This window comes from Nerophis ophidion, linkage group LG03 (genome assembly GCF_033978795.1).
Source record: "Nerophis ophidion isolate RoL-2023_Sa linkage group LG03, RoL_Noph_v1.0, whole genome shotgun sequence".
NCBI classification, from domain to species: Eukaryota; Metazoa; Chordata; class Actinopteri; order Syngnathiformes; family Syngnathidae; genus Nerophis; species Nerophis ophidion.
The window spans coordinates 61,243,321-61,271,282 of NC_084613.1; the positions used below are offsets into that span (position 1 = coordinate 61,243,321).

Genomic DNA, 27,962 nt, shown 5'->3' on the forward strand with positions numbered 1-27,962 from the left:
GCCGAAGCGACTGTTTGATTCAAACAACAATGGCGGCATGCAGCGAGGAGTCGTGTGCCGACATTGATTCTGCTATTGCAACTGTTTTGTCGAATCTGTCAAATATTACTTCTTTAAAAGATGAAAAAAGAACGGTTTTGAAGGCATTTATTAACTTTTCACTCTGTCGTTATCCAATATGTAGGCTGTTCTGTTTTGGATTTCCCAGCGTTGCTCGCATCAGCGTCACAGGTTGATTTCGATGTGAGTGGTTGAAGTAGCACGTCGTTCAAGGTGACAGACAAGTGGTTTATCCAATCACATGCAATTTTTTTTTTTTTTCCCACAAGGCCCGCCTTCTGAAATACATCTCCTATTGAGAAGTCCCAGATCCTTGTGTAGAGCTCAGCGAACTACAAGGATCTGGCGAGAGTCAGGTTAATCATTTCCATCCATCCATTTTCAACCGCTTGTCCCTTTTCAGGGTCGCGGGACTTATCAGTTCAAACAGACAAATTCCTAGACAAAATTAAAATGGCAGAAGTCTTACCTATTTATAAAACTGGATACAAACATCGGTTCACAAGCTACAGACCTGTTTCTCCACTGCCACAATCTTTTAAAATGATTGAAAAATTGTTAAAACAGTTTGGACAAATTCCATCCATTTTTTCAACCGATTATTCCCTTTTGGGGTTGCGGGGGGGTACTGATGCCTATCTCAGCTACAATCGGGCGGAAGGCGGTGTACACCCTGCACAAGTCGCCTCCTCATCAGAGGGGCAACACAGTCAGACAACATTCACACACTAGGACTAATTTAGTGTTGCCAATCAACCTATCCCCAGGTGCATGTTTTTGGCGGTGGTAGGAAGCCGGAGTACCCTGAGGGAACCCACGCAGTCACGGGGAGGACATGCAAACTCCACACAGAAAGATCCCGAGCCTGGGATTGAACCCAGGACTACTCAGGACCTTCGCATTGTGAGGCAGACGCACTAACCCCTCTTCCACCGTGCTGCCAGTTTGGACAAATTAATAAATAAAACACTCATAGACAACAATACGGATACAGAGTAGGGCTGGGCGATATTGCCTTTTTTTAATATCGCGATATTTTTAGGCCATAACCCGATATATGATATATGATATATATTTGGGGCGGCATGGCGTAGTGGGTAGAGCAGCCGGCCAGAAACCTGAGGGTTGCATGTTCGCTTCCCACCTATTGACATCCAAAAAATCGCTGCCGTTGTGTCCTTGGGCAGGACACTTCACCCTTTGCCCCTGGTGCCGCTCACACTGGTGAATGAATGATGAATGAATGATAGGTAGTGGTCGTAGGGGCCGCAGGCCCAAACTGGCAGCCACGCTTCCGTCAGTCTACCCCAGGGTAGCTGTGGCTACAGATGAAGCTTACCACCACCAGGTGTGAATGAATGATGAGTCCCACTTCTCTGTGAGCGCTTTGAGTGTTTAGAAAAGCGCGATATAAATCTAAGTTTGTTTTTTTTCTAAGTTATATGTTACGATATTTTGCCTTGGCCTTGAATGAACACTTGATGCATAGAATCATCATACTGCTGTGATTATATGTGTATACATTAAAACCTTCTTCATACTGCATTCATATATGCTACTTTTAAACGTTCATGCAGAGAGGGAAATCACAACTAAGTCAATTAACCAAAAGTGTATTTATTATTAAGCAATGGCACAAACATTCAAGTCATTTCCAAAACATAAAGTGCAAGATTGTCAGAGACATTTTTAGTGTCAAATAAAAATGAGCTGCATAATAGGAAATCAAATAGTGACGGCAGGGACGGTCAAACAGGGACGGCGTGGCGCAGTGGAAGAGTGGCCGTGCGGAACCCGAGGGTCCCTGGTTCAAATCCCACCTAGTACCAACTTCGTCACGTCCGTTGTGTCCTGAGCAAGACACTTCACCCTTGCTCCTGATGGGTGCTGGTTGGCGCCTTGCATGGCAGCTCCCTCCATCAGTGTGTGAATGGGTAAATGTGGAAGTAGTGTCAAAGCGCTTTGAGTACCTTGAAGGTAGAAAAGCGCTATACAAGTACAACCCATTTATCATTTATAGTATTCGTCCTTCACTATGTGGTATGTTACTAAAGTTATGAAATTCTCTTCATTCTCTAGCGAGTGACTTTTCAAATGATGCTACATATTAGCAGTAATGCTACTTTTTATAGCAACGCTTTTTCCCCCCCACACTTGACAAATTACAGTTGTCTGTTCGACATATTCCCACTTGAAGCCCAACCACCGCCAGACGATGGACCGCCTGCTGTTTTTATTGGTAATTAAGTCTTCCTTCATTTGTTATTACCAGATCCGCATCTTCTTTCTCTCGTATAGCTACGTTAGCAGCTTACGTAGCCCAGTATGCTACCTCTCTGCTCTGCGAGGGCGGACACGTATGTGACGTATGACGTGACAGTATGTGACGTATGTAAGAATGTGCGCCTGCTTGTCTGTGAGGAGAGACTGGAAAGAGTGAGAAGCGCCTGAATGCCCGCAGCTAAAAGCAACTGTGTCAGAATATATACTCTAATATTACGATACAGTCATTTTCTATATCGCACAGAGACAAACCCGCGATATATCGTATATATCGCCCAGCCCTAATACAGAGTCAACATTTCAACATCAAAGGCATTAATCAAAATAACAGAAGAGATTACCAATGCAATAAATAGTAAACAGCACGCAGCGGTAGTGTTTATGGATTTAACAAAAGCATTTGACACAAGCAATTGTATCTTGATAAACTAAGTTTAGTCTTTATATAAATGACATTTGTAAAGTTACAAAGGACTTAAAGTTAGTACAATTTGCAGATGACACAACTGTTTTGTTCAGGAGAGAATACGCAAAAGCTAATACAAGAAATGAACAAATAAAAAATATGGCAGGGTTTCCCACACATTCTTTTATTTGTGGCGGCCCGCCACGAAAATATTACGGCCGCCACAAAAAAAAAAAAAAAAAAAATATATATATATATATATATATATATATTTTTTTTTTTCGGCTTTTGTCTCGCTCGACCGCTCATAAAAGCAATGGGACTCTGTCTGTGAATGGAGCTTTTAGTTACATATTATATAATTATGTAAATATTATATAAATATGTACATAAAGTGTTGTAATCATATTCAAAGTCCGCGTTCTTCTTGGTCATAGCCGCCGCTAAAACCAATCCCCTCCCAACCCCAGCCGCCCGACCACACCACCACAAATAGATGCCTGACCTGTGGGAAACACTGGATGGTATGACAAAAACAAGACTATCCTTGAATCTCAGCAAACTAAAAAATTGCTATTCGGTAAAAGAAGAGAGTCAAATACAAATAGAAGGAATAAATATTGAAAGGGTAAAATTAGACACATTTATGGGTATAATACAAAACCCAGAGCCAGTGAAGTTGGCACGTTGTGTAATTCGTAAATAAAAACCAAATACAACGATTTGCAAATCCTTTTCAACTTATATTCAATTGAATAGACTGCAAAGACAAGATATTAATGTTCAAACTGAGAAACAAATAATCATTAACTTACAATTTAATGGCAGCAACACATTGCAAAGAAGTTGGCACAGGGGCATTTTTAGTACTGTGTTACATGAGCTTTCCTTTTAACAACACTCTGTAAACGTTTTGGAACTGAGGAGACCAATTTTTGAAGCTTTTCAGGTGGAATTCTTTCCCATTCTTACATGATGTACAGCTTAAGTTGTTCAACAGTCCGGGGTCTTCGTTGTGGTATTTTATGCTTCACATTGCGCCACATATTTTCAATGGGAGACAGGTCTGGACTACAGACAGGCCAGTCTATACCCGCACTCTTTTACTATGAATCCACGCTGTTGTAACATGTGATTTGGCATTGTCTTTCTGAAATAAGCAGGGGCGTCCATGATAACGTTGCTTGGATGGCAATATATGTTGCTCCAAAACCTGTACGTACCTTTCAGCATTAATGGTGTCTTCACAGATGTGTAAATTAACCATGCCTTGGGCACTAATGCACCCCCATACCATCACAAATGCTGGCTTTTGAATATTGCGCCTCTAACAGTCCGGATAGTTCCTTTCCTCTTTGGTCCGGAGAACACGACGTCTACAGTTTCCAAGAACAATTTGAAATGTGAACTCATCAGACCACAGAACACTTTTCGACTTTGCATCAGCAACGCTTACAGCGTTTTTGGGTGTTGTTGATGAATGGCTTTCGCTTTGCATGGTAGAGTTTTAACTTGCACTTGCAGATGTAGCGACGAACTGTGGGTTACAGACAGTGGTTTTGTGAAGAGTTCCTGAGTCCATGTGGTGATATCCTTTACACCAGGGGTGCACAATATGTCAATCGGGATCGACCAGTCGATCTTGAAGGTTAGTGTGAGTACATCACATGGCATGAAAAAATAGACTTCAGCATCAGCCCTGACGGCACACCGGTGATTGTGCATGCGTAAACAACTGCACCAAATTTTCAAGCCGGGTAGGCAGTTACCAAGTTAGCCTCTGATTTTATAGCCTTTGTTTTTTTCTATAAACTTAAGAAAAGGTATAAAAATGAGTGGTGGAGCTGGACCAAGCAAAAAGCAAAAAACGCCTCACTTTCATATGGAATGGGAGGAATTTTTTTTTCCCCACAATGTCATTTTCTAAGTGCATTTGCCTCATTTGTCAGATTTATCGTTGCTCTACCAAAGGAGGGAAATGTGGAGCGTCATTTTCGGACTGTTAATAAAAACTACGACATTGATCTCCCACCGACAAACAATCTGTGGCAGAGAATGGTGAAGGAACTAAAATGCCAGTTGTCCATGCAGCAGTCATTTTTCACAGTTAACTTAAAAAGTGAAAGCCGCCACCGAAGCATCGTTCCGCGTGGGTCATTACGTTAAAAGACAGAAGTCCTTCCAAGACGGAGATATGGTAAAAGAGGCATTCGTTGAAGCAGCTGAATCATTATTTCGACACTTAAAAAATAAGGCAGAAATATTTATCTTCGATCAAAGCTATCCGGCTGTCAAGGATTACCGTTGCAAGGCGCAGCGTAGCCATGCCTGAGGATTTGACCAGGAAACTTTGGAAGGACATAGCAGACAGCAAGTGTTTCTCGCTCCAGTTAGACAAAACAGCAGATGTGAGAGACACTAACCAGGTGTGCGCTTTTATTCAAATTGTGTTTACTGATATTACTGCCAAAGAAGAGCTGTTAACAGTACTGCACATGAAAACAGACACGAGAAGAGTATATATATCAGTCTAGGGCTGGGCGATATATCGCTGGTTTGTCTCTGTGCGATATAGAAAATGACTCTATCGTGATATTCGAGTAAAAGTTCTCACGTAGTTGCTTTTAGCTGCGGGCATTACACTACAGGCTCTTCCCACTCCTTGTGTCTCCTCACAGACGGCAAGCGCACAAACTTACACACGTCATATGTCACATACGTATACGCCTTCACGGAGCAGAGCGGTAGCAGACTGGATAACGTTAGCTGTGATGCTAGCAGAGTGGTAATACGAGAGAATGAAGGTGCGAATAAAGGAAAAATTAATTCCCAAGAAAAGCAGCAGGGGGTCCATTGTCTGGCGGTGGTTCGGCTTCAAGCGGGAAGGTGTCGAATAGACAACTTTAATTTGTCAAGTGTGGGGCACAAGCGTTGCTACAAAAAGTAGCACTACTGCTAATATGTTGCATCATTTGAAAAGTCACCTGCTAATAACTTTAATAAATACAGTTTTGGTCAATTGACTTAGTTCTAATTTCATTCTCTGCATGAAAGGTTAAAATGAGCATATATTAATGCAGTATGAACAAGACTGTTTTAATATAGACACAGAATCATCATACTGCTGTGATTATATGCATCAAGAGTTCATTCAAGGCTAAGGCAAAATATAGAGATATATATTGTGTATCGCGATATGGCCTAAAAATATCAAGATATTAAAAAAAGGCCATATCCCTCAGCCCTATATCAGTCTTTCAAAAACTTTATTGAGCAATCCCAGCTCCCAGTGTACAGATTGGTGTCCATCACCACAGATGGAGCACCCGCAATGGTTGGCCGCTTCAATGGATTTATTGCCAAGTGCAGGGAGGATAATGCTTTCCCGGATTTCCTCAGTTACTACTGCATAATACACCAACAAGCGTTTTGCGCTAAAATCCTGAACCTGAAAGACATCATGGATGTGGCAACGAAGATTGCGTCTTCTATTCGCTCCAGAGCTCTTCAGACTGCAATTCCGTGCACATCTGGAGAAGGCTGACAGCGACCACTCTTGAGTTGTTCCTACACACTGACATGAGGTGGCTTAGTCAAAGGAAATTCCTGCAAAGATTTTGAGAGCTCTGTCCAGAGATTAAGGAGTTTTGCCATGTAGCTGGACATACGGAATACAGGCATCTAAATGACAATCAGCGGCTGTTAAACTTGGCATTTTAACCGATCTGCCAAACATGTTTAATTACCTTAATCTAAAGCTGCAGGGAAAATACAAAACAGTGATCAATGTGATCAGCTCAGTTAATGCTTTTAAACAAAAAATGCAACATCTCTCTTCAAAGCTGAAGCGCTATAATTTTGCAAACTTCCTGTACCTGGCATCAGAGTTGGGGATGCAAAGGAAGGCCTTTGTGTAACTTGACAGTGCACGCTACACAGAGCAGATTGACAATTCTCTTTTCAGAGTTTGACAGATGCTTTCAAGACTTTCATTGCTGGAACCAGTCGCTACATTCATGTGCTATCCTTTTAAGGAAGGTGCTGAGGTTTATTAACTTGCATCAAAAATTGCAACACTGTTTCACCTGAACTCTTCTGGAGTGGACGATGAGATTTTGACACTACAAGCCGACATTCAGCTGAAGTCCAGAGCTCCTGGACAGTTCTGGAACTTACTTACAGTGGAAAAGTACCACAATATTAGGAAATGTGCTACCTCTTTGACTGCTTTTTTCGACTCCACTTGTTTATATGAGTCAGCCTTTTCCCACATGAAGATCATTAAATCCAAGTTTCGTTCCACCATGACTCATTAACATTTGGAAGTGTGCTTGAGGCTGGCTCTCAGTAGCTACTGTCCGCACTATGCATCCCTGACTGATTCCATCCAGTGCAAGTGATTCGAGGAAGATAGTGACAAAAAAGTTCCATAATTAATTGTGTTGTGCAATATGGACTAAATCGGTTTTGAAAGGTACATTAACATACATTGTACAAACCCCATTACCATATGGGTTTGGAAATTGTGTTAGATGTAAATATAAACGGAATACAATGATTTACAAATCATTTTCAATCCATATTCAGTTGAATATGCTACAAAGACGACATATTTAAAATTAAAACTGATAAACATTTTTTTTTTGCAAATTATCATTAACTTTAGAATTTGATGCAAGCAACATGTGACAAAAAAGTTGGGAAAGGTGGAAATACATACTGATAAAGTTGAGGAATGTTCATCAAACACTTATTTGGAACATCCCACAGGTGTGCAGGCTAATTGGAAATGGGTGGGTGCCATGATTGGGTATAAAAGCAGCTTCCATGAAATGCTAAGTAATTCACAAACAAGGATGGGGGGAGGGTCACCAATTGTAAGCAAATTGTCGAACAGTTTTAGAACAACATTTCTCAACGAGCTATTGCAAGGAATTAAGGGATTTTACCATCTACGGTCCGTAAAATCATCAAAAGGTTCAGAGAATCTGGAGAAATAACTGCACGTAAGCGATATTACAGACCTTTGATCCCTCAGGCGGTACTGCATCAAAAACCGACAGTGTGTAAAGGATATCACCACATCGGCTCAGGACCACTTCATAAAACCACTGTCAGTAACTAAAGTTGGTCGCTACATCTCTAACTACAAGTTAAAACTCTACTATGCAAAGCAAAAGCCATTCATCAACAACACCCAGGAACGCTGCCGGCTTCGCTGGGCCCGAGCTCATCTCAGATGGACCGATGCAAAGTGGTAAAGTGTTCTGTGGTCTGACGAGTCCACATTTCAAATTATATTAGGAAACTGTGGACGAGGTGTTCTCCGGAACAAAGAGGAAAATAAACATCCGGATTGTTATAGGCGCAAAGTTCAAAAGCCAGCATCTGTGATGGTATGGGGGTGTATTAGTGCCCAAGGCATGGGTAACTTACACATCTGTGAAGGCACCATTAATGCTGAATGGTCCATACAGGTTTTGGAGCAACATATGTTGTCATCCAAGCAACGTTATCATGGACGCCACTGCTTATTTCAGCAAAATAATAAATTACAACAGCGTGGATTTGTAGTAAAAGAGTGGGGTACTTTCCTGGCCCGCCTACAGTCCAGACATGTCTCCCATCGAAAATGTGTGGCGCATTATGAAGCGTAAAATACGACAGCGGAGACCCCGGACTGTTGAACGACTAAAGCTCTACATAGAACAAGAATGGGAAAGAATTCCACTTTCAAAGTTTCAACAATTAGTTTCCTCAGTTCTCAAACGTTTATTGAGTGTTGTTAAAAGCGGTGAACATGCTCTTTCCAAACTACTTTGGCACGTGTTGCAGCCATGAAATTCTAAGTTAATTATTATTTGCGGAAAAAAAATAGTTTATGAGTTTGGACATCAAATATCTTGTCTTTGTAGTGCATTCAATTGAATATGGGTTAAAAAGGATTTGCAAATCATTGTATTCCGTTTATATCTACTTGTAACACAATTTCCCTACTCATATGGAAACGGGGTTTGTACATAATCGTGGGTTTGTCTCTTTGCGATATAGAAAATGACTATATCGTGATGTTCGAGTATTTGTTCTCACACTATGCTTTTAGCTGTGGGCATTACACTGCATGCGTTTCCCACTCTTTTTATGTTTCTCCTTTTTACAGAGACATAAACAAGCACACCTTCTTGCACACGTCATGCGTGCAACGTCACACGCCCTCCCCGAGCAGAGAGGTAGCTGCATGGGTAACATTAGCTTTGATGCTAACGGTGCGTTGTAAGCAACGTTCCCTCTAAGGTACGCGCCTGTGCAATTATACACTGCTCACGCGTCCTCTGCGCACGGCAAATCTAGGCTGCACACAAAACAGTGTGCACGTCTGCCGTCGCTCACATCTGCGCCACTGAATACTCAAGGAGTTTTGGTGTTTGCTCACACATATGAAAAATTAGAGGGAAAATTGGTTGCGAGTGGTAATACGAGAAAGAGAAGCTGCCAGAAGAATGAATTCCTAAGAAAAACAGCACGGGGTGCAATGTCTGGCGGTGGTTTGGCTTCAAGCGAATATGTTGAACAATTATGCAGAAAAAGCGTTGCTGCAAAAAGTTGCACCACTGCTATTTGATTACCTATTGCAGCTAATTTTTATTTGACACTTATTGAAATATCTTGTGTGACATCATGCACAAAAGTGAACTTTATTTGTTTTAAACTACTGTAGTGGCGTTCTGTACAAAAAGTACACTTTAATTTAGTGTTATTTTGATATGTAGTCTTTGTGACATCATTCACAAAAGTGCACTTAAAGCTTGTTTTAAAATGTCTCTGACAATCTTGCACTTTCTGTTTTGGAAATGACATGAATGTCTGTGCCACTGCTTAAAAACTGTTTAATAAATACAGTTTTGGTAAATTGTCTCAGTTGTGTTTTCCCACTCTGCATGAAAGTTTGAAATGAGCATATATTAATGCAGTATGAACAAGAATGTTTTAATGTAGACACATAGAATCATCATACTGCTGTGATTATGTGCATCAAGTGTTAATTGAAGGCTAAGGCAAAATATCGAGATATATCGTGTATCGTGACATGGCCGAAAGATATCAAGATATTGATAAAAGGCTATATTGCCCAGCCATACATAACACTAAATTGTATTTAAATCTACTTAAAACATTTGTTTAGCCTTTATAACGAAGGTATATGCATCATTGCAATTCCAAATTAGTAATGTGTGTTTATATATATATATATATATATATATATATATACCAAAAATATTTTTCTTAGTGGAATATTTGATGTGAAGTAATCGGAAACATTGATTTTGATTTAATATTATGTTTTGAGCAATGACAGTTTGAAAGAAAAAAAACAGATTTGTTTTATTAGTCAATGTTGCAACTTTTTCTAAATTACATTTAGCCTTTAAGCTTTTTTATTTCACTTTTGTTTATTTTATTAGTATTTTTAAAATGTGCCGTGGGCCTTTAAAACATTAGTTGTGGGCCGCAAATGGCCTCCGGGGCACACTTTTGACACCCCTGTTATAGATAATAAAAAATAAAATCTGATAAATCTATGGGTAAAAAGCAGAGCCTGGCGACGCATGGGCGTTTATCGTAACTCTCTCGCTCTCTCTGTCTCTGTCCCTCCCTCACGAATGTTGCTGCGCACACAATTTTTTGTTTTGTTTTTAACCCCATCTCAACCCTGAACGTACATTGAAAATACACGCAACCCTTACTTAAAATGCCGGACATTTGAGGCATTTAAGAAACTTCACCTGGACAGCCCCGCAAAAGAGGACATATCCGGTGAAAAGAGGACGAATGGTCAGTCTATCGTAGCTCGGTCGCTGCTAGCATATTGTGTTTTTTGTTGTTGTTTTTTTTTTATTAATTTGAAACTTTTATTACTAGATTGCACAGTACATATTCTGTACAATTGACTACTAAATGGTAACACCCGAATAAGTTTTTCCACTGAGTTCTGTTTGAAAAAAATAGGAAGAAAGACCCATGCGGAACCGCACGGCATTCTGGGGGGTGTAGGCAGAGGAAGGGCTTTGGCCTCTCGACCTATCACGGCCGAGCCTGAACCACAAGGCAATCTGGGAAATGCTAACAGGGAAAAAAAAAAAAGCAACAACGGCCAGCTGACGACGAGGAGTGATACGAAATGGGGATATGAGTGCGGCAGCACGAGAGGAAATTGTAAATAAAAAAGGAAACGTCACGTCACCAGTTTGGTAGTATTATGTCAAAGGAGTTCAGTTTATTCCGATGTTTACAATATTCTGTAAGACATGTTTGTTTCTGCTTGCTTAATGTGACTGTTATTTATTTGCATATATTGTTACCAATATGGCTTCAAAGCCTGAGTTGTACACTACTAATTTCTTAATTACAATACTTTGCACATTTGTTGTCAATAAAACCACGTGGAGACGGTGCTTCAGATACTGCATTAATACTGAAAGCTAAATTGTGCACTGTCCACAGCAGCATGTGAATGCAATGAAAAGAATACAATCTGAGCCAACCAGCTATTAAAATGTTGTCCAGGTTAATGTTTCAGCCATTAAAGGCCCTTCATTTCAAGATATCAACTGTGATCGGGCACAATTAATAAATATATTACAGTAAATAGCTAATTGTTCAAATCCGTATACAAATATGTAAATAAAGTGTTGTCATCGCCGCCGCTGCCACAACCCAGCCCCAGGTTTAAAACATTCGGTTTTGCTGTTTTTATATTTTATTGTATGCCATATACGTGTTGCTTGCAATATACAATGACCATGGTTGTCAGCTAGGTAAGGCTGCTGTTACTTTTCGCAAATTACTCTTTTTGACAGCAACAAACAATAAAATTCAAACAGAATATATCTTCCAGTAGGATCAGTAGTACATTTACAATGGACAATAAAATAATGTGGGTTCTGTGCAAGAAAACCAAGATTTTTTGCAGACTACGCCTATCAGTAACTCCTTCTTTCACTTGAAGTAGAAAAGAGCCAAATATCTATGTCCAGTGTTTGAAATGTTTATCCACCTTGCATGAGACTCGGACATGATGCAGTGCAAATAAATGATAAGCATTTAAGTAAAACATTAATTAACAAGTGCTCGTGTATGACATTCTGACAAACAAATTGCATTTGTGTCAAAATATTTGGATCTTTTTTAAAAGTTATTAAAATAATAAAATAAAGCAATTTACTGCAATTACAATTACCGGTAATCAAAATCAGTGTGATTTAATTTGATTTAGAACATGAAGTTTAACAGCGGGGAGGTAACTCTCCTGAAGGAATCAATAAAGTACTATCTAGCAATGTTTTTAACCCTCTAGGATGAGACGGTAGTGTTAATGATGTGCTGAAAAATAGTATGCGCCCCTGTGTTGAGTTTCCTTGAGGAGGGGCTTGTTAGTTGTGACCTATAATACAGTCTGGCAACTCGGATTACCGGCTAACTGATCCTCTCCAGGAGATGGAACTGTAGCTGTTAGACGAGGCATAGATTAACACACATTGATACGCAAGACCTCTGTGACCTGCCCCTAGTCTGGACATGATTACTCGCTAAATTGGGGTTTCATCACATTCTGGGGGTCTGTGTTGAAATGACTGTCCCACACACATGCATTCAAAATTGTTAGAATATTACTGGAATGGGGGTTTTCAACTGGGTAATAATCTGCCCGGGCAATTAAAAGCTTTTCACTGTCAACATTATACACACACACACACACACACACACATAGAGAGGAAGTTCCCTCCCACTCTATTACAACCCACAAGGACAATGTTTGGTCATTTCCCCTCAACGCAAGAACAGAAAGCATTCTGTAGTTTGGATGAACACCTTATGAGCAGGATGGATGGAGCTGGAGAAATTGTTTAATCTGTCAGCTAAGTGCTCTCTTGAAGGATTTCAACTCAAGTATTGCAAGTATATGTTATTACCACCATTGTCTTTGTTGAACTGATTACTTATTTAGAGAATCATTGTGAATTGTTCTACTCAAACAGATGTTTTGTCTTGTTTGGAGTGAGTGATAGTCTGACTCTAGATATTATTTTTTCACTTAAACTAAATCTTGCCTTTGGCTGTTTTAACAATGTTTCCCAAAATGGTCACTCTGTACCCAATAGGGGATGAACTGTTGAGTATGTCTACTGTCTGTGACCTCTTGGATGAACAACAACACTTCTACAAGGAACTTTTCCAGCAACAGGAAAGAAGCTACAGAGCTTTCCTCCAAATGCTCATGGACTGCTCGTCCAGTCGAATGGACAGCTTGGTTAGAGAGATGCAGGACTTGAGGAACAGCCTAACGGCAACCAAAGCCGAGCTAGCGGAAGTTAAAAAGCAGGTGGTCCAGTCCAACAAGCGGACTGAGTGCCTGGCACAGAGCTTGGTGGTGGTGCGAGGAGAGCTGGATGGTCTTGGCAACAAAGGAGGAAGAAGTGGGGATCCGAAGCAGCATAAAGGCGGGGGGTTACGGTTGGATGGACGACAAGGTGGAATTGGGAAAGTTGGTGCCGTAAAAAAAAGGATTGAACCGAGAGCACTGAAGCTGGTGTCGGACCTCACAGATATTTGCTTTGATGGATTAAAGGTTGGGCACAAATTCTTACTCCAAGGAAAATGAAAACTGTACTAGTTGTTTTTTATGTAATTTGACTCTGCAGAATTTATTTTACATTTTGTCTGCCTTTTTTGTATCTGTTCTGTATGGTGTTGTCAAAAGTGTCGATACGTTGATACTAACATGCAAAAAATACATTGATACCTGCTTTTTGCTAGTAGCAAGTAGAATACCAAAAAAACACTTTCTTTGACAACCCGTTAATTGTTTTTGCGGGAGTACTGGGTCAGTGCCATAGAAGTTGGTTGCTGTCATATATTGAAGCCTCTCACACGTGCAGATTTGACTCTTCCGGTTCACTCTTGCTACTAGAAACTTTATCGCTATGTTGAGCAAGTAGAGGTACATATTGAAAGAGGTTTATATTGCGTCATGCATTTATTAATCAAATACTGTAATGGGTCACGAAAGTATTCGGCGAACAGGTGATAAGAGATCCTCTACCAAAAGCCCAGGAAGTCATTACATTACGTGCAGAAAATCTCCATAAGTGTGCAACTCAAGTTTAATCGGGCTTGAGAAAAACACTGGTTAGAGACACTCTTGTCAATAGGCAACACTTTGAACGCCCCCGATTTATTTATTTTCACCATGGGGGGAATTCATATTGCACAATTTAAGATATCGATCCATATTCGATTTCATAAATTTTTAACCTGTTTCTAAACAGGGTGCTGCCACTGAAGTCATGGATAAATGCTAGGCCTAGCGATATGGCCTTTTTTAATATCTCTATTTTTTAAGCCATATCTCGATACACGATCTATATCTCTATTTTGCCTTAGCCTTGAATTAACACTTGATGCATATAATCACACCAGTATGATTATTATGTGTCTATATTAAAACATTCATGTTCATACTGCATTAATATATGCTCATTTTAAACTTTCATACGGAGAAGGAAATCACAGCTAAGTCATTTGACAAAAACTGCATTTATTAAACAGTTATTAAGCAGTGGCACAAACATTCATGTCATTTCAAAACAAAGTGCAAGATTGTCAGAGACATTTTAAAACAAGCTATTAGTGCACTTTTGTGCATGATGTCACTAAGATGACATATCAAAACACTAAATTAAAGTGCACCTTTTGTACAAAACGCCAATACAATCGTTTAAAACAAACAAAGTGCACTTTTGTGCATGTCACACACAATATTTTAATAATTGTCAAATAAAAATGAGCTGCATAATAGGAAATCAAATAGTCTTCGTCCTTTGCTATGTGGTAGGTCACTGTGGACATTATCTCATTTTGTTGTTGACTCTTTTTTTTTTTGATACTGCGTTTATCTGGAAATGTTTGCCTCGGCATTTTGTTGGTGGGGCACCGAATGGAGATGTTGACTTTTCAAATGATGCTACATATTAGCGGTAATGCTACTTTTGGCAGCAACGCTTTTGCCCCAGACTTGACAAATTACGGTTGTTTGTTCGACATATTCCCACTTGAAGCCAAACCACTACCAGACGATGGACCCTCTGCTGTTTTTCTTCGGACTTAATTCTTGCTTCATTTGTTACCAGATTTGCACCTTCTTTCTCTCGTATTACCACCTGCACCACAGCTAACGTTACTCAGCTGCTGCCTCTCTACTCCGCGAGGGCGTATGTTGCATGACGTATGACGTGACGGTATGCAACGTGTGTAACAAGGTGCGCTTGCTGTCTTTGAGAAGGAGAGACAGGAATGAGTGGGAGGAGCAACTGCGTGAGAACGTATACTCGAATATCACGATATAGTCAATTTTTTTATCGCAGAGACATACCCGCTATACATCGAGTAGATCGATACATCGCCCAACGCTAGATAAATGACTTCTAAATGTTTAAGGATCTCCACCTTTTGCATGTATGGGTTAATGTTTCTGCTCACATTCCAGCATTCCAAGGGCAAACACTACTTAGAACACCGGGTTTCCTATCATTTTTGTCCCTATTTCTTTAACATGGAAAGCTGTTTCTTTCACTTCCACTCTGAGAGCCATGTACAAATATTTGTGTTTTTGTGTCCAAACCAGTAAACCAACGTTCAAAATGACACTGTTTTTGTATTTTTGTTAGAGCTTGGAGCGTCTTGTGTTAACGCCCACTGAAGCTAGAGTACACTGTTAAAATGTTTTACGCTATCAATGTTCATTCATGTCAGTGCCAGAAATGTTGAAAGTAAAACAAAGATGAAAGTATGTGCTGGTTCTCTTGATAAGAAAATACATATTTATATTTCTAACTCTTGTTGCTGCTGTGTTTTATTTAGGCTGATCAATTAACAGAAGAGCAGATTGCTGGTAAGAGGGCACTTTATAAATTCATTTAAATGCACTAATAATTTTTAAATGTATGTTTTTAACCATTTTTCTCAATCTTCCCTGGCATCTGTGCAGAGTTCAAGGAGGCTTTCTCTCTTTTCGACAAGGACGGCGATGGCACCATCACCACAAAGGAACTGGGCACCGTCATGAGATCCCTGGGTCAGAATCCAACTGAGGCCGAACTCCAGGACATGATCAATGAGGTGGACGCTGACGGTACGCTGGCTTCTTTTCATAATTTCAACTTTTTCTTCTGTAAGTCATGTGGGATTTTGTATTTTTTTACCAAGGCAACGGGACTATTGACTTTCCGGAGTTCTTAACAATGATGGCCAGGAAGATGAAAGACACGGACAGTGAGGAGGAGATTAGGGAGGCTTTCAGGGTCTTTGATAAGGTGGGTACCTCTTAAGTCTGCCTTCTTCCTATGTAAAGGAACAAACTAGATCACTAGTGTCAAACTCAAAGCCTGTGGGCCATATGTGGGCTGCCAAAGACCAGAAATGTGCGTCAATAAAATACATTCTGGCTAAATGTATTTGTTTTTTTAATTTTTGATAGAAAGAAATGCTACTTATTGGAAGTGGGAATCTTTAGACACCACGATTCTTTGGAAGATGATTCGATTCTCAATTCAAAATAATTTTCGTAATATATAAATGTGTAAATAAACTATAATAAAACCTTTTCAATACAGGGTACAGAAGCTCCTCTTGGCTGTTGACATATGACTTACAGGCACATTTTGGACCTAAAAACATATTTTTGAAAATGTATTTACAAAAATCACAAAGTTAATCTACCGTATCTTCCAGACTTTAAACCGCTCCGCTCTATATATTGTACCCCCTAATTAGCCGCAGCGGACTATAAGCCACAGAATTGTTATGTTTTATATTGCTACTACGGTACATTTTTAGTCTATTTTATACCTGCATTGTCCTTTCCATCCTTACACTTTTCATCCTTTCTAACTGAGGTACTGTGTAGAACAATTTCCCTTGTGGATCATTAAAGTTTGTCTAAGTCTTTGTCGAAGACTAATATCCATCCATCCATCCATTTTCTACCGTTTATTCCCTTTGGGGTTGCGGGGGGCGCTGGTGCCTATCTCAGCTTCAATCGGGCGGAAGGCGGTGTACACCCTTGACAAGTCGCCACCTCATCACAGGAAGTCTAATATATACCAGAAAAGTCATTGATGTCTTTATGCTTTGAGATAAATGAGATGTACTCGTTTTTGATAAGGTTCAAGATGTTTATCAGGATTCTTCTTCCTTGTACTTTGCAAACACTTTGAGTTGGAACAGTTTCTTTAAGAGGATCATATTAGTAAATTTATCTATTTTTGCTTAATCTATTCCATAATTTTGAAAAATCCGTAGATTAACCGCAGGGTTCAAAGCATGGGGAAACAAAGTAGCAATTTATAGTCTGGGAAAATACGGTATTAAAAGAAAATGTAGGAACTCCAACTTAATCCCAGTTTTGCAATATTTAGGATATAAATTTACAAAGGAATTGAGAATACATGCAAATAACATTCTAAGATTAAAGTAAAACAAATTTATAGAAGTGTCAGTATTAATTATGTTATCGATAACAGTTGTTCAATGTTTTTTAATCCAAATATTGATTCTTTAAAAAAATAATTCTCAAATTATGAATCGATTTATAATCGGAATACTGTAAATAAAAATCGCGATTTGGATTTGAATCTTCCCCCCCTCCCCCCCACTGCTACTGTGTAGGGATGATGTTTGATAAGAAATTATCAACTTTGAGCCTATTATCGAATCCTCTTATTGAACCGATTCTCTTATCGAGTCCAGATAGGTTGTTGTACATGTATAAAAAAAAAACAATATTTGGTTTAACAAAAGCTCACTTTTATTATATAAGAAAAAAATAAAATCTAATAAATATTGCCTGTTAACCCCCTAAAAAAAACAAAATAAATAAAAATATTGACTGTTGTTACCCAAAGTATATTATTTGGGTTTTTTCAGAAAAACAAATATATACAGTAACAGAAAAACAACCTGTCTCTGTGATCACTATAGGTGTATGAATAATAATATAGTGTTAAATAAAATCAGTCCCTTGGGCACAAAACTGAAAATAATACAGCTCTCCAAAAAGTCCACTTCTGCTACTATTTGACATAACTGTTTGTTATGATGCTTTGACATTTTTGCACTTCATTTCTTCATTGAAAGAAAATTCTATGAAGAGAAAAGTTGTTTGCAAATGTGGTTACAATGCTAAAATATGAAAAGTTAAAGCTAAAAAGAGAAATTCACTTTATTGAGTTAACATTATTTCTTTATGAGCTAGGGGATATAACAACTACACTACCCAGCATACAACGGAAGTGACGAGCATGCGTGGTAGCCCCGAAAAGTGTTGTTGCATGTCGTCACCCGGCAGTAAACGTCAAGAACTCAGCCAACACGCCTCGGCTGCATTATTTATAATTAGACTGACAACACATATACAGTGTGGTTTTGCTTTGTTTACAAGGAAAGAAAAACAAAAGTTAAAAAGGGGGGATATGTTGTATATATATGTATGTGCTACGGTTGCTTTAAGAACGTTGAGACAGCTGCCGTAAAGGAGGTGCGTTGTTAGCCTGGTTGCTATGTTTCCGGTTGGTCGTAAAAGTGTTGGTCATGTGTTTGTACCCTGCTCAAATCTCTCAGTAAAGTTATTCATTGGATTATGTCTTTTGTTTTGAACTTTATTAGACCTTGGAGCGCTTTTTCCCGTCCGTTGTTTTCCTGCTTTCGCTCTGCGCCTAATGACTGAGCTACGTGACGTCGTTTCTTGTGATGTTTCACGGAGCATTTCTGGTCGGGACGGATTCGAATAAAGAACCAACTCTTTTTCTTTACTATAGTGGTCTCGATAACGGGTACCGGTTATCAAAAAGGGGTTCGAGTCCGAGGACTCGGTTCTTTTCTTATCGAACAACCGGGAAAACCGGTTTCAAGTATCATCCCTACTACTGTGTATATTCTAAACTTTATTAGTTTCTATGCATGCAACAAGATAGTCCAAGATCCTTTTTGGTTATACATAAATATCTGCGGCAGCACGGTACCCAAAGGGGATAAGCGGTAGAAAATGGCTGGATGGATGGATAAATATCTGCTTGTCAAGTTGACTTACGATTTCAAAGCAAGTTATCCATCCGCCTGTTGGTCAAAAATATAATGCAACACAATTGGCTATGCAAATTCTGTAACGAGGCGAAGATACATTTGTATTCATTATATATTCATAACTATATGAATCTCACGGTATGAAAATTATTACAGTATTAAGTGTTCAGTTATGTTTGATCAGCCATTTCACTGCGGTGTTACAGGCACCGTTTGGAAACAATTAAGGCATGTAAATATTGTGGTGTATGTCAAAAAAAAAAAGACTTGGTAAAATTGCCATTGTGTTTAAAATGAAGTGGTCGAAATGTTTAGGATTACACACTATAATTGAACACAAATAAAATGCTCAAATGTTGTAATTCATGTTTTACTGCAAATATTTAGCTTTAAGTGCAAATAATTGTGCAGGAACATCTACTGTTTTAAGCAAATATAAAAATAAAGAAAAAGTGACAATGTAAACATTCAGTGTTAAACAATAATGTACAGTTTAGTGTCAACTTAAACTTTTACTGTATGAGAAACACTGTCCTCTAAAGTGGTTTGTTTTTTCTGTTTGTTGGCAACATAACTCAGATTAGAGGAATTTGGGGTTTTTTTTGCATCGAATCTGTCCATAACTACTATGAGTACGAACACACTTCACTTCTTGCTTACGGCGTTCCCCACCCCCACTTTGCCTTTCCCGCGCTGGGAGATTTAGTTTATTTTCAGACCCGGCCAATGCTTAAGCGCCAGAAAACTACACTCACCAAGTTTTCGTTTGATAGCGTCACACGTCAAGGCATTATTGTGAAGACTTTAAAACCGAATTACAGCGGTATCTATGAGACTGTTACATCCCTAATATTCATAAATATTTACTGCCCTCTAAAGGCAGCCATAACTGCAATGTGGCTCTCACTAAAAAACTGAGTTTGACACCCTTGAACTAGATCATTGTAAGTTAATGTATTTTCTAGTTGAATTTGGTTTTGCAGACTGAATTGTGGTGTGTTTTGTAGGATGGCAATGGTTTCATTAGTGCTGCAGAGCTGCGCCATGTGATGACTAATCTGGGCGAAAAGCTGACAGACGAGGAAGTGGACGAGATGATCAGAGAAGCAGACATTGACGGAGATGGTCAGGTCAACTATGAAGGTACAGAATGATCCCGACGTCTTGTCTTTGATTGACTTTCCTGACAAGTCTAATGATGTCTTTTCTCCCCCACCTCCCAACCCCCACCTTTCCACAGAATTTGTTCAGATGATGACTTGCAAATGAACTGAGTTCACATAAGACCAAGAATCAGTCAAATGTTTCACTTACCTCTTATTGCAAAAATCTAAATGTATTCATACTGTTCTGTATAGACAACTTAAACTGAATGTTGGAAAAAATCTGTCCGTATAAACAAGCTCAAAAGGTAAAAAGAAAAAGACAAAAAAATTAAACGAATGCATGTACTGGCTTGTATTCCCGCCGCCCAGTGGGGAGCTGTCCAATCAGATCTCACATTCTTAGCCGAGTGGTGTCTCTGCAGCTGGCTGCTGCTTCCTGGTTCCTGGTTCCACCTTTTACAGGGTGGCCAGTCGCCTTTCTTCTACCACTTCCTGTTTCCTCTCTTTCTGTTCTTCATGCATGCAGCTTCGGACTAGTTACTGTCAATTATTGGATGCCTGTGGCAGGAATTAGGAGGGGCTTAGTTGCCACATGGGCGTGAGAGCGAGGCGATGTGCATCAAAACATTTTTGACAGCATAAATACGACTTCATATTAGACTTTGTTTCTGGCATGGCGGGAGATTTGCTTTATACCCTTTTGTGTGTTTACCTTAACTTCGGTGTGGCAGGAAGTGGGCTTGTCCTCACGTCTCCAAGGCTTTTCCAGGTGTGCGATTTCTGGGGTGAGGTCAGCAGGTCTCAGCAGAGACATTGTGTAAGATTCAGTTGAACTTGTATGGAATAAAATCCTCACTGAAGCATGTTGGGGTACATTATATTGGCTCTGATGTGTACGTATCACTTCTGTGGGGGTTACGTAGGGACAGGGCCGGTGCTTTGCGATGTTTCTAGCGTGTGTGTGTATGTGTGCGCGTGTGTGTGTGTTTGAGGGTGGGGGAGGGGGGTGCTGGTGAGGCCCGGCCCAGTCCAACTGTTCTGTTTAGTTCAGTTGATCTGCATTCCAAGTTGTACATGCTAGTCTTTACATTTTGTTTTTCCAATAAAAAGTCATAAACTCAACTCTCATTTTGGCTATTCTCTCATTGGTCGGGATGTTTGACAAAAAACTGCAGTAAGTATTTGAAGTCTGAGACGAATATTAGAATTACATCATGTTGACAATGGGAAGAATACAAAGAAGGAGGAAGTCTGATGTAATTAAGTCAACCAACAACTTGCAACAGATAACTTCCTTCATGACAATGCTTCTTAACCATAGGGCCCCCGGGCCCATTGTTGGGCTGCAAGCTCCCCCTTGAGAACCACCAAAAATCTGTTTCTCAGCTGGGCTCTGTCTTGGCCACAGCGGTACTCTTTTGTAATACACTTTTCCAGCAGTAAGCAGTAATGACAATATCAAACAGAAAAGTTCTGGAATTTCGAAAGTTGTAGAGAAGTTTGAGCGCCAAAATTATGAATACACTGGTGAAGCTGAATTTTCATTTTCACTTCAATTTTATTGACGATTCATTTAAGATACATTCATTATTATTATGTTAATTATATTATGTAAAAAAAATGTTAACCGGTTATTTATGAGTCCCTTCTTATGCAGTGTATTTGATTATAGCCTACTTTTCTAATCAGCCTGACCTAATCCTAAAGTTTATCTACTTGATAATCTTTGTTAGATTGAAAACTGTAAGTAGGTTATTGGTGCACTTTCTTTCTTTTATTAGAAAATAAAATACAGGACTATAGTCTCATTTTAAACACCCATCCATCCATTTTCCTATCGCTTCGGGGTCGCGGTGGGTGCTGGAGCCTCTCCCAGCTGCACTCGGGCGAAAGGTGGGCAGTGACGTGCAGTCAGGGGAGGCAAGTGAGGCAGTGCCTTACCTGCCACCAGGTGGCTCAACCATGAGATGTTCAAAAACGAAGTAATAAAATACGTTTTAATATTTCTCTTTTGGTTTATGCTTTCTATGTGATTTTGGTGTGGTCCCTGTATATTTTGATAGTTTTCATGGTCAAAATCGCAGAAATTCCATGTTTCCTGATCAAAACAATGCAGCAGATGAGAAGTGAGGCAGACACAGGCGGTGCCTGCACGGCTGCACACACTGTGTATTGGGCGTGTGCGTGCGAGGGTGCGCATGCTTGTTGCCATGTGGAAAAGGCAGGCCATGAGGCAGCATGTACCTCTGCCTCAAGGTAGGGGGCGATACATGGTCAACTTGCAGTTCAATGCCTCAGCAGTATTCTTACTCGCCACACTGGGAGAAGTGGGGGCGCTCAAGCTAGCAGACAGGTCTCCAGCGGAAGCCAGCATTTTTTTATTTTCTTTTTTTTTTTTTAACTGTATTTATAACAAACATAGCATTTTTATTAGAGTAAGCCAGCGTTTGTGGGTGTTTTTTCGTCAGATGCAAAAATATTGTTTAATTTATTGGAATGAAATTGAATTAAATGAATGTTTCTGCCAATATGGAGGATTATATACTGTATCCAAGATTAAATACTTCTCTAAACTTGACTTTAAGAAAAAATTAATGTGATCATACAAAGTACTTCTCTAAACTGGACTTTAAGACAAAATGAATGCGACAATACAAAGCACGTTTTCATGGAGGATAGCTATTGCTGCTTCAGATACAAATACAGAAAGGTAAATTACTCTCACAATAGTTGAATTATTTTGTTAAAAGCAAATGGGACCAAAAAGTATTAAATAACAACTTTATCAAATAGTTTTTGGACCCATTTATCATATCATCATATTATGATAACATTTTTATGAAAGCAAATAACTCCCCTTTTTTTCCTGTTATTCTAATGTGCAACCTAAATTAACAATGACTAGAGCTGCACATATGAATTTAAGTAAAAAAGAAAAAGTATGCATGCCTCACCTGTTGTTTAGTTCACCGCACGTCACTGAAGGTGGTGTACACCCTGGACAAATCGCCACCTCATCACAGGGCCAACACAGAGAAGATGCACACAAAGATGAGGGTCAATTTAGTGTTTCTGATCAACCTATCCCCAAGTGCATGTCTTTAGAGGAGGGAGGAACCTATGCAGTCAGAGCCCGGGGATTGAATCCAAGGCCGTAGTATTGTGAGGCATTAACTCCTGTTCTACCACTGTGCGACCCGTAGCGTAAATAAATCATCAGTAACATGGATACAGGGATATAATTATATCGCTTCCTACTCCCTTTCAGACATGTTGGATTGTGCAAATGAACGTTTTTGAAATACAAAAAGGACTTACTATTATACATTTTTATCACTTAGTGTTGTATTTTTGTCAACATGAAGTCTAAAGAAGTGTACATTTTGGTTGTTGCCTCAAATGAGAAGACACTAGCATTAATCACTGGGATGTCTGCCTTATGAGCTGTTGCTATGCAACAGAACCATGCATGGGTTGTGTGAAAGCGGGGAGAAGAAATCTGTGGGAGTGCATGAGAGGAGTTTGCAAGACGATAATAGAAACCCAAGAGTGAGGAAGAGAGAGGCTGACTGAGAAACGAGGAATTTGTGCATCGGAAAACAAGACATGTACAATTTTTCACATTAAGGACTTTTTTTTTTGTTTTAATGCCAACAAAAAGACTTCCCACATACACGGTCATGCATAAGAACCTCAACGCCCTTACAACTCCATAAGAAAGATTACAAGTAATAGCTTTAGAAGAGTGTGGGATGTTGGATTCATATATGTATGTATGTGTTTATGTATGTATGTGTGTGCATATATGTATGTATGTATATATATATATATATATATATATATATATATTAGGGGTGTGGGGAAAAATCGATTCGAATACATTGTGCGATTCAGAATCGATTCTCTTTTTTTTTTCTATCAATTTTTTTTATTTTTATCAATCCAACAAACCACTACACAGCAATATCATAACAATGCAATCCAATTCCAAAACCAAACCTGACCCAGCAACACTCAGAACTGCAATAAACAGAGCAATTGAGAGGAGACACAAACACAACACAGAACAAACCAAAAGTATCAATATTAGTTATAATTTCAGCATAGCAGTGATTAAATCCCTCATTGACAGTATCATTAGACATTTATAAAAAAAAAAGAACAATAGTGTCACAGTGGCTTACACTTGCATCGCATCTCATAAGCTTGACAACACACTGTGTCCAATGTTTTCACAAAGATAAAATAAGTTATATTTTTGGTTCGTTTAATAGTTAAAACAAATTGACATTATTGCAATCAGTTGATAAAACATTGTCCTTTACAATTATAAAAGCTTTTTGAAAAAAATCTACTCTGCTAGCATGACAGCAGACTGGGGTAGATCCTGCTGAAATCCTATGTATTGAATGAATACAGTCATTTTGAATCGGAAAAATATCGTTTTTGAATCGAAAAAATCAATATATTATCGAATCGTGACCCCAAGAATCCATACTGAATCAAATCGTGGGACACCCAAAGATCCGCAGCCCTAATATATATATATATATATATATATATATATATATATATATACATATATATATATATATATATATATATATATACATATATATATATATATATATATATACAAGTGTTGGTCATATTATTAGAATATCATGAAAAAGTTGATTTAATTAATTCCATTTAGAAAGTCAAACTTGTAGAATGTATACATTCATTCCAAACAGACTGATACATTTCAAGTGTTTTTTGCCAAAAAGGAGATGATTATAGCTGACAACCAATGAAAACCCTAAATTCAACACCTCAGAAAATTAGAATATGGTGAAAAGGTCAGATAATGAAGACACCTGGTGCCACACTCTAATTAGCTAACTAACTCAAAACACCTGGAAAAGCCTTTAAATGGTCTCTCGTTTTGATTCTGTATGACACACAATCATGGGGAAGACTGCTGACTTGACAACTGTCCAAAAGATGACCATTGATACTTTAAAGAAGGAGGGCAAGACACAAAAGGTCATTGCCAAAGAGGTTGGATGTTCCCAGAGCTCTATGTCCAAGCACATTAATAGAGAGGCGAAGGGAAGACAAATATGTGGTAGAAAAAAGTGTACAAGCAAGAGGGATTACCGTGCCCTGGAGAGGATGGTCAAACAAAACCGATTAAAAAATGTGGGGGAGATCCACAAAGAGTTTACTGCAGCTGAAGTCAGTGCTTCAAAAACCACCACGCACCGACGTATGCAAGATATGGGCTTCAGCTGTCGCTTTCCTTGAGTAAAGCCACTCTTGAATAAGAGACAACGTCAAAAGCGTCTCGCCTGGGCTCAAGACAAAAAGGACTGGACTGCTACTGAGTGGTCCAAAGTTATGTTTTCAGATGAAAGTAAATTTTGTATCTCCTTTGGAAATCGAGGTCCCAGAGTCTGGAGGAAGACAGGAGAGGCACAGAATCCATGTTGCCTGAAGTCCAGTGTCAAATTTCCACAATCGGTAATGGTCTGGGGTGCCATGTCATCTGCTGGTGTTGTTCCACTGTGTTTCCTGAGGTCTAGGGTCAATGCAGCAGTCTACCAGGAAGTTTTAGAACACTTTATGCTGCCTGCCGCGGACCAATTTTATGGAGGTCAAGATTTCATTTTCCAACATGACTTGGCACCTGCACACAGTGCCAAATCTACCAGTACCTGGTTTAAGGACCATGGTATCCCTGTTCTTGATTGGCTTGCAAACTCACCTGACCTTAACCCCATAGAAAACCTATGGGGTATTGTGAAGCGGATGATGCGAGATGCCAGACCCAACAATGCTGAAGAGCTGAAGGCCACTATTAAAGCAACCTGGGCTCTCATAACACCTGAGGAGTGCAACAGACTGGTGGACTCCATGCCACGCCGTATTGCTGCAGCAATTCAGGCAAAAGGAGCTGCAACTAAGTATTGATTGCAGTACATGCTGAAACTTTCCATGTTCATACTTTTCAGTTGGCCCACATTTCTAAAAACTATTTTGGTACAAGTCGTAACTAATATTCTAATTTTCTGAGATACTGAATTTGGGATTTTCAGTAATTGTCAGTACTAATCATCAAAATTTAAAGAAAAACATTTCAAATATATCACTATGTGTGTAATGAATTGATATAATATGTAAGTTTCACGTTCTGAATATAATTACTGAAATAAATCAACTTTCTCATGATATTCTAATAATATGAACAGCACCTGTGTGTGTGTGTATATATATATATATATATATATATATATATATATATATATATATATATATATACAAACCCTGTTTCCATATGAATTGGGAAATTGTGTTGGATGTAAATACAAACCAAATACAATTTGCAAATCCTTTTCAACCCATATTCAATTGAATGCACTACAAAGACAAGATATTTGATGTTCAAACTCATAAACTTTATTTTTTTTTTTTACAAATTAAAAATTAACTTAGAATTTCATAGCTGCAACATGTGCCATAGTAGTTGGGAAAGGGCATGTTCATCACTGTCTCCAAAATCGGATGCCCAGACAAGTATCTGAAGATCTTGCCTGTGTTGCACGACGACATGACTGCAACTTTAGTTGGAAATGGCTGCTCTGAAACGGCTCCCTTCAAAGTTGACACTGGTGTCAAGCAGGGCTGAATCATCGCACCAACCCTGTTTGCCATCTTCATCTCAGCCATACTTCACCCCACCAGTCAAAACCTACCTAAGGGAGTCCAGTTCATATACAGGACAGATGGCGGGCTCTTCAACCTGAGTAGGTTCAAGGCAAAAAGCAAGGTGCTTACATCCTCCATTACAGAGTTTCAGTACGCAGATGACAATGCTCCAGTTGCTCATTCTGAGTTGGACCTCCAGAACATCATGGATGCTTTTGCCAGAGCGTACCGACTCCTGGGACTTGACATTAACATAAAGAAGACTCAGATCCTGTACCAACCAGCCCCTGACATACCCTCCTGACCCCCCACAATTTATGTGGACAACAACATCTTGGAAAACGTGGAGCATTTCGCTTATCTTGGCAGTTTTCTTTCAACGAGAGCTGTCATCGATGCAGAGATCCACCACCGCATAGGTTGTGCCAGCGCAGCTTTTGCTAAGCTCAGGAAAAGAGTTTTTGAGAACCGGGTCATCCAGACCAACGTCAAGCTTACTGTTTATCAAGCTGTAGTTCTGTCCACTCTGCTCTACGGGGCTGATAGCTGGACCACCTACAGCAGACACCTGAAGGCTCTGGAGCAGTACCATCAGCGATGTCTGCGCTAGATCCTCAGGATCAGCTGGGAAGATAGGAGCACCAACATTAGTGTTCTGAAGGAAGCTAACATGCCCAGCATCACCACAACCGTCATTCGGCACCAGCTGCGATGGACAGGCCATGTAATACGCATGCCAGACAATCGCCTTCCAAAACAAATGTTGTACGGACAACTGGTGGAAGGACGACGCACCCAAGGAGGGCAGAAGAAGCGGTATAAAGATCAACTCAACCTGAGGAAATGCTGCTTCAACCTCAACACCTGGGAGGAGGCTGCCCACCAGAGGGTTTTGTGGAGAAGGATGGTCCATGAAGGCACTGCACAATTAGAAAAGGACCTCCACCGTGCCGCGGAAACCAAGAGGCAACAAAGAAAGGAGAGATCCACTACCAAAAAAGCTCCTCAGACCACAACCACCACCACCACGACAATCACCCACACATGCCCCCACTGCAATAGTCTACGGATCACGGATCGGCCTCTACAGCCACCTGAGGACCCACAGATGACCAGACCCACCAACAGGAGGACTATCATACTCGCTTCGAGTGATCGCTGATGATGATGACATCACCTTTTCTTTTAACAACACTCAATAAACGTTTGGGAACTGAGGAAACTAATTGTTGAAGCTTTGAAAGTGGAATTCTTTCCCATTCTTGTTTTATGTAGAGCTT

General features: G+C 39.6%; 1 protein-coding gene across 1 annotated transcript in view; it reads left to right on the top strand.

Moving 5' to 3' along the window:
* Positions 1-21,114, top strand: part of LOC133549892 (calmodulin-alpha-like) — a 36,282-nt gene extending 15,168 nt beyond the window's left edge. Inside the window, exons 2-6 of the mRNA XM_061895775.1 lie at positions 15,668-15,698; positions 15,795-15,938; positions 16,013-16,119; positions 19,894-20,029; positions 20,127-21,114. Of these exons, the coding sequence (XP_061751759.1) occupies positions 15,668-15,698; positions 15,795-15,938; positions 16,013-16,119; positions 19,894-20,029; positions 20,127-20,155 (447 nt within the window). The 3' untranslated portion in view covers positions 20,156-21,114. The remainder of the gene's footprint in view (positions 1-15,667; positions 15,699-15,794; positions 15,939-16,012; positions 16,120-19,893; positions 20,030-20,126) is intronic.
* Positions 21,115-27,962: the final 6,848 nt, after the last annotated feature.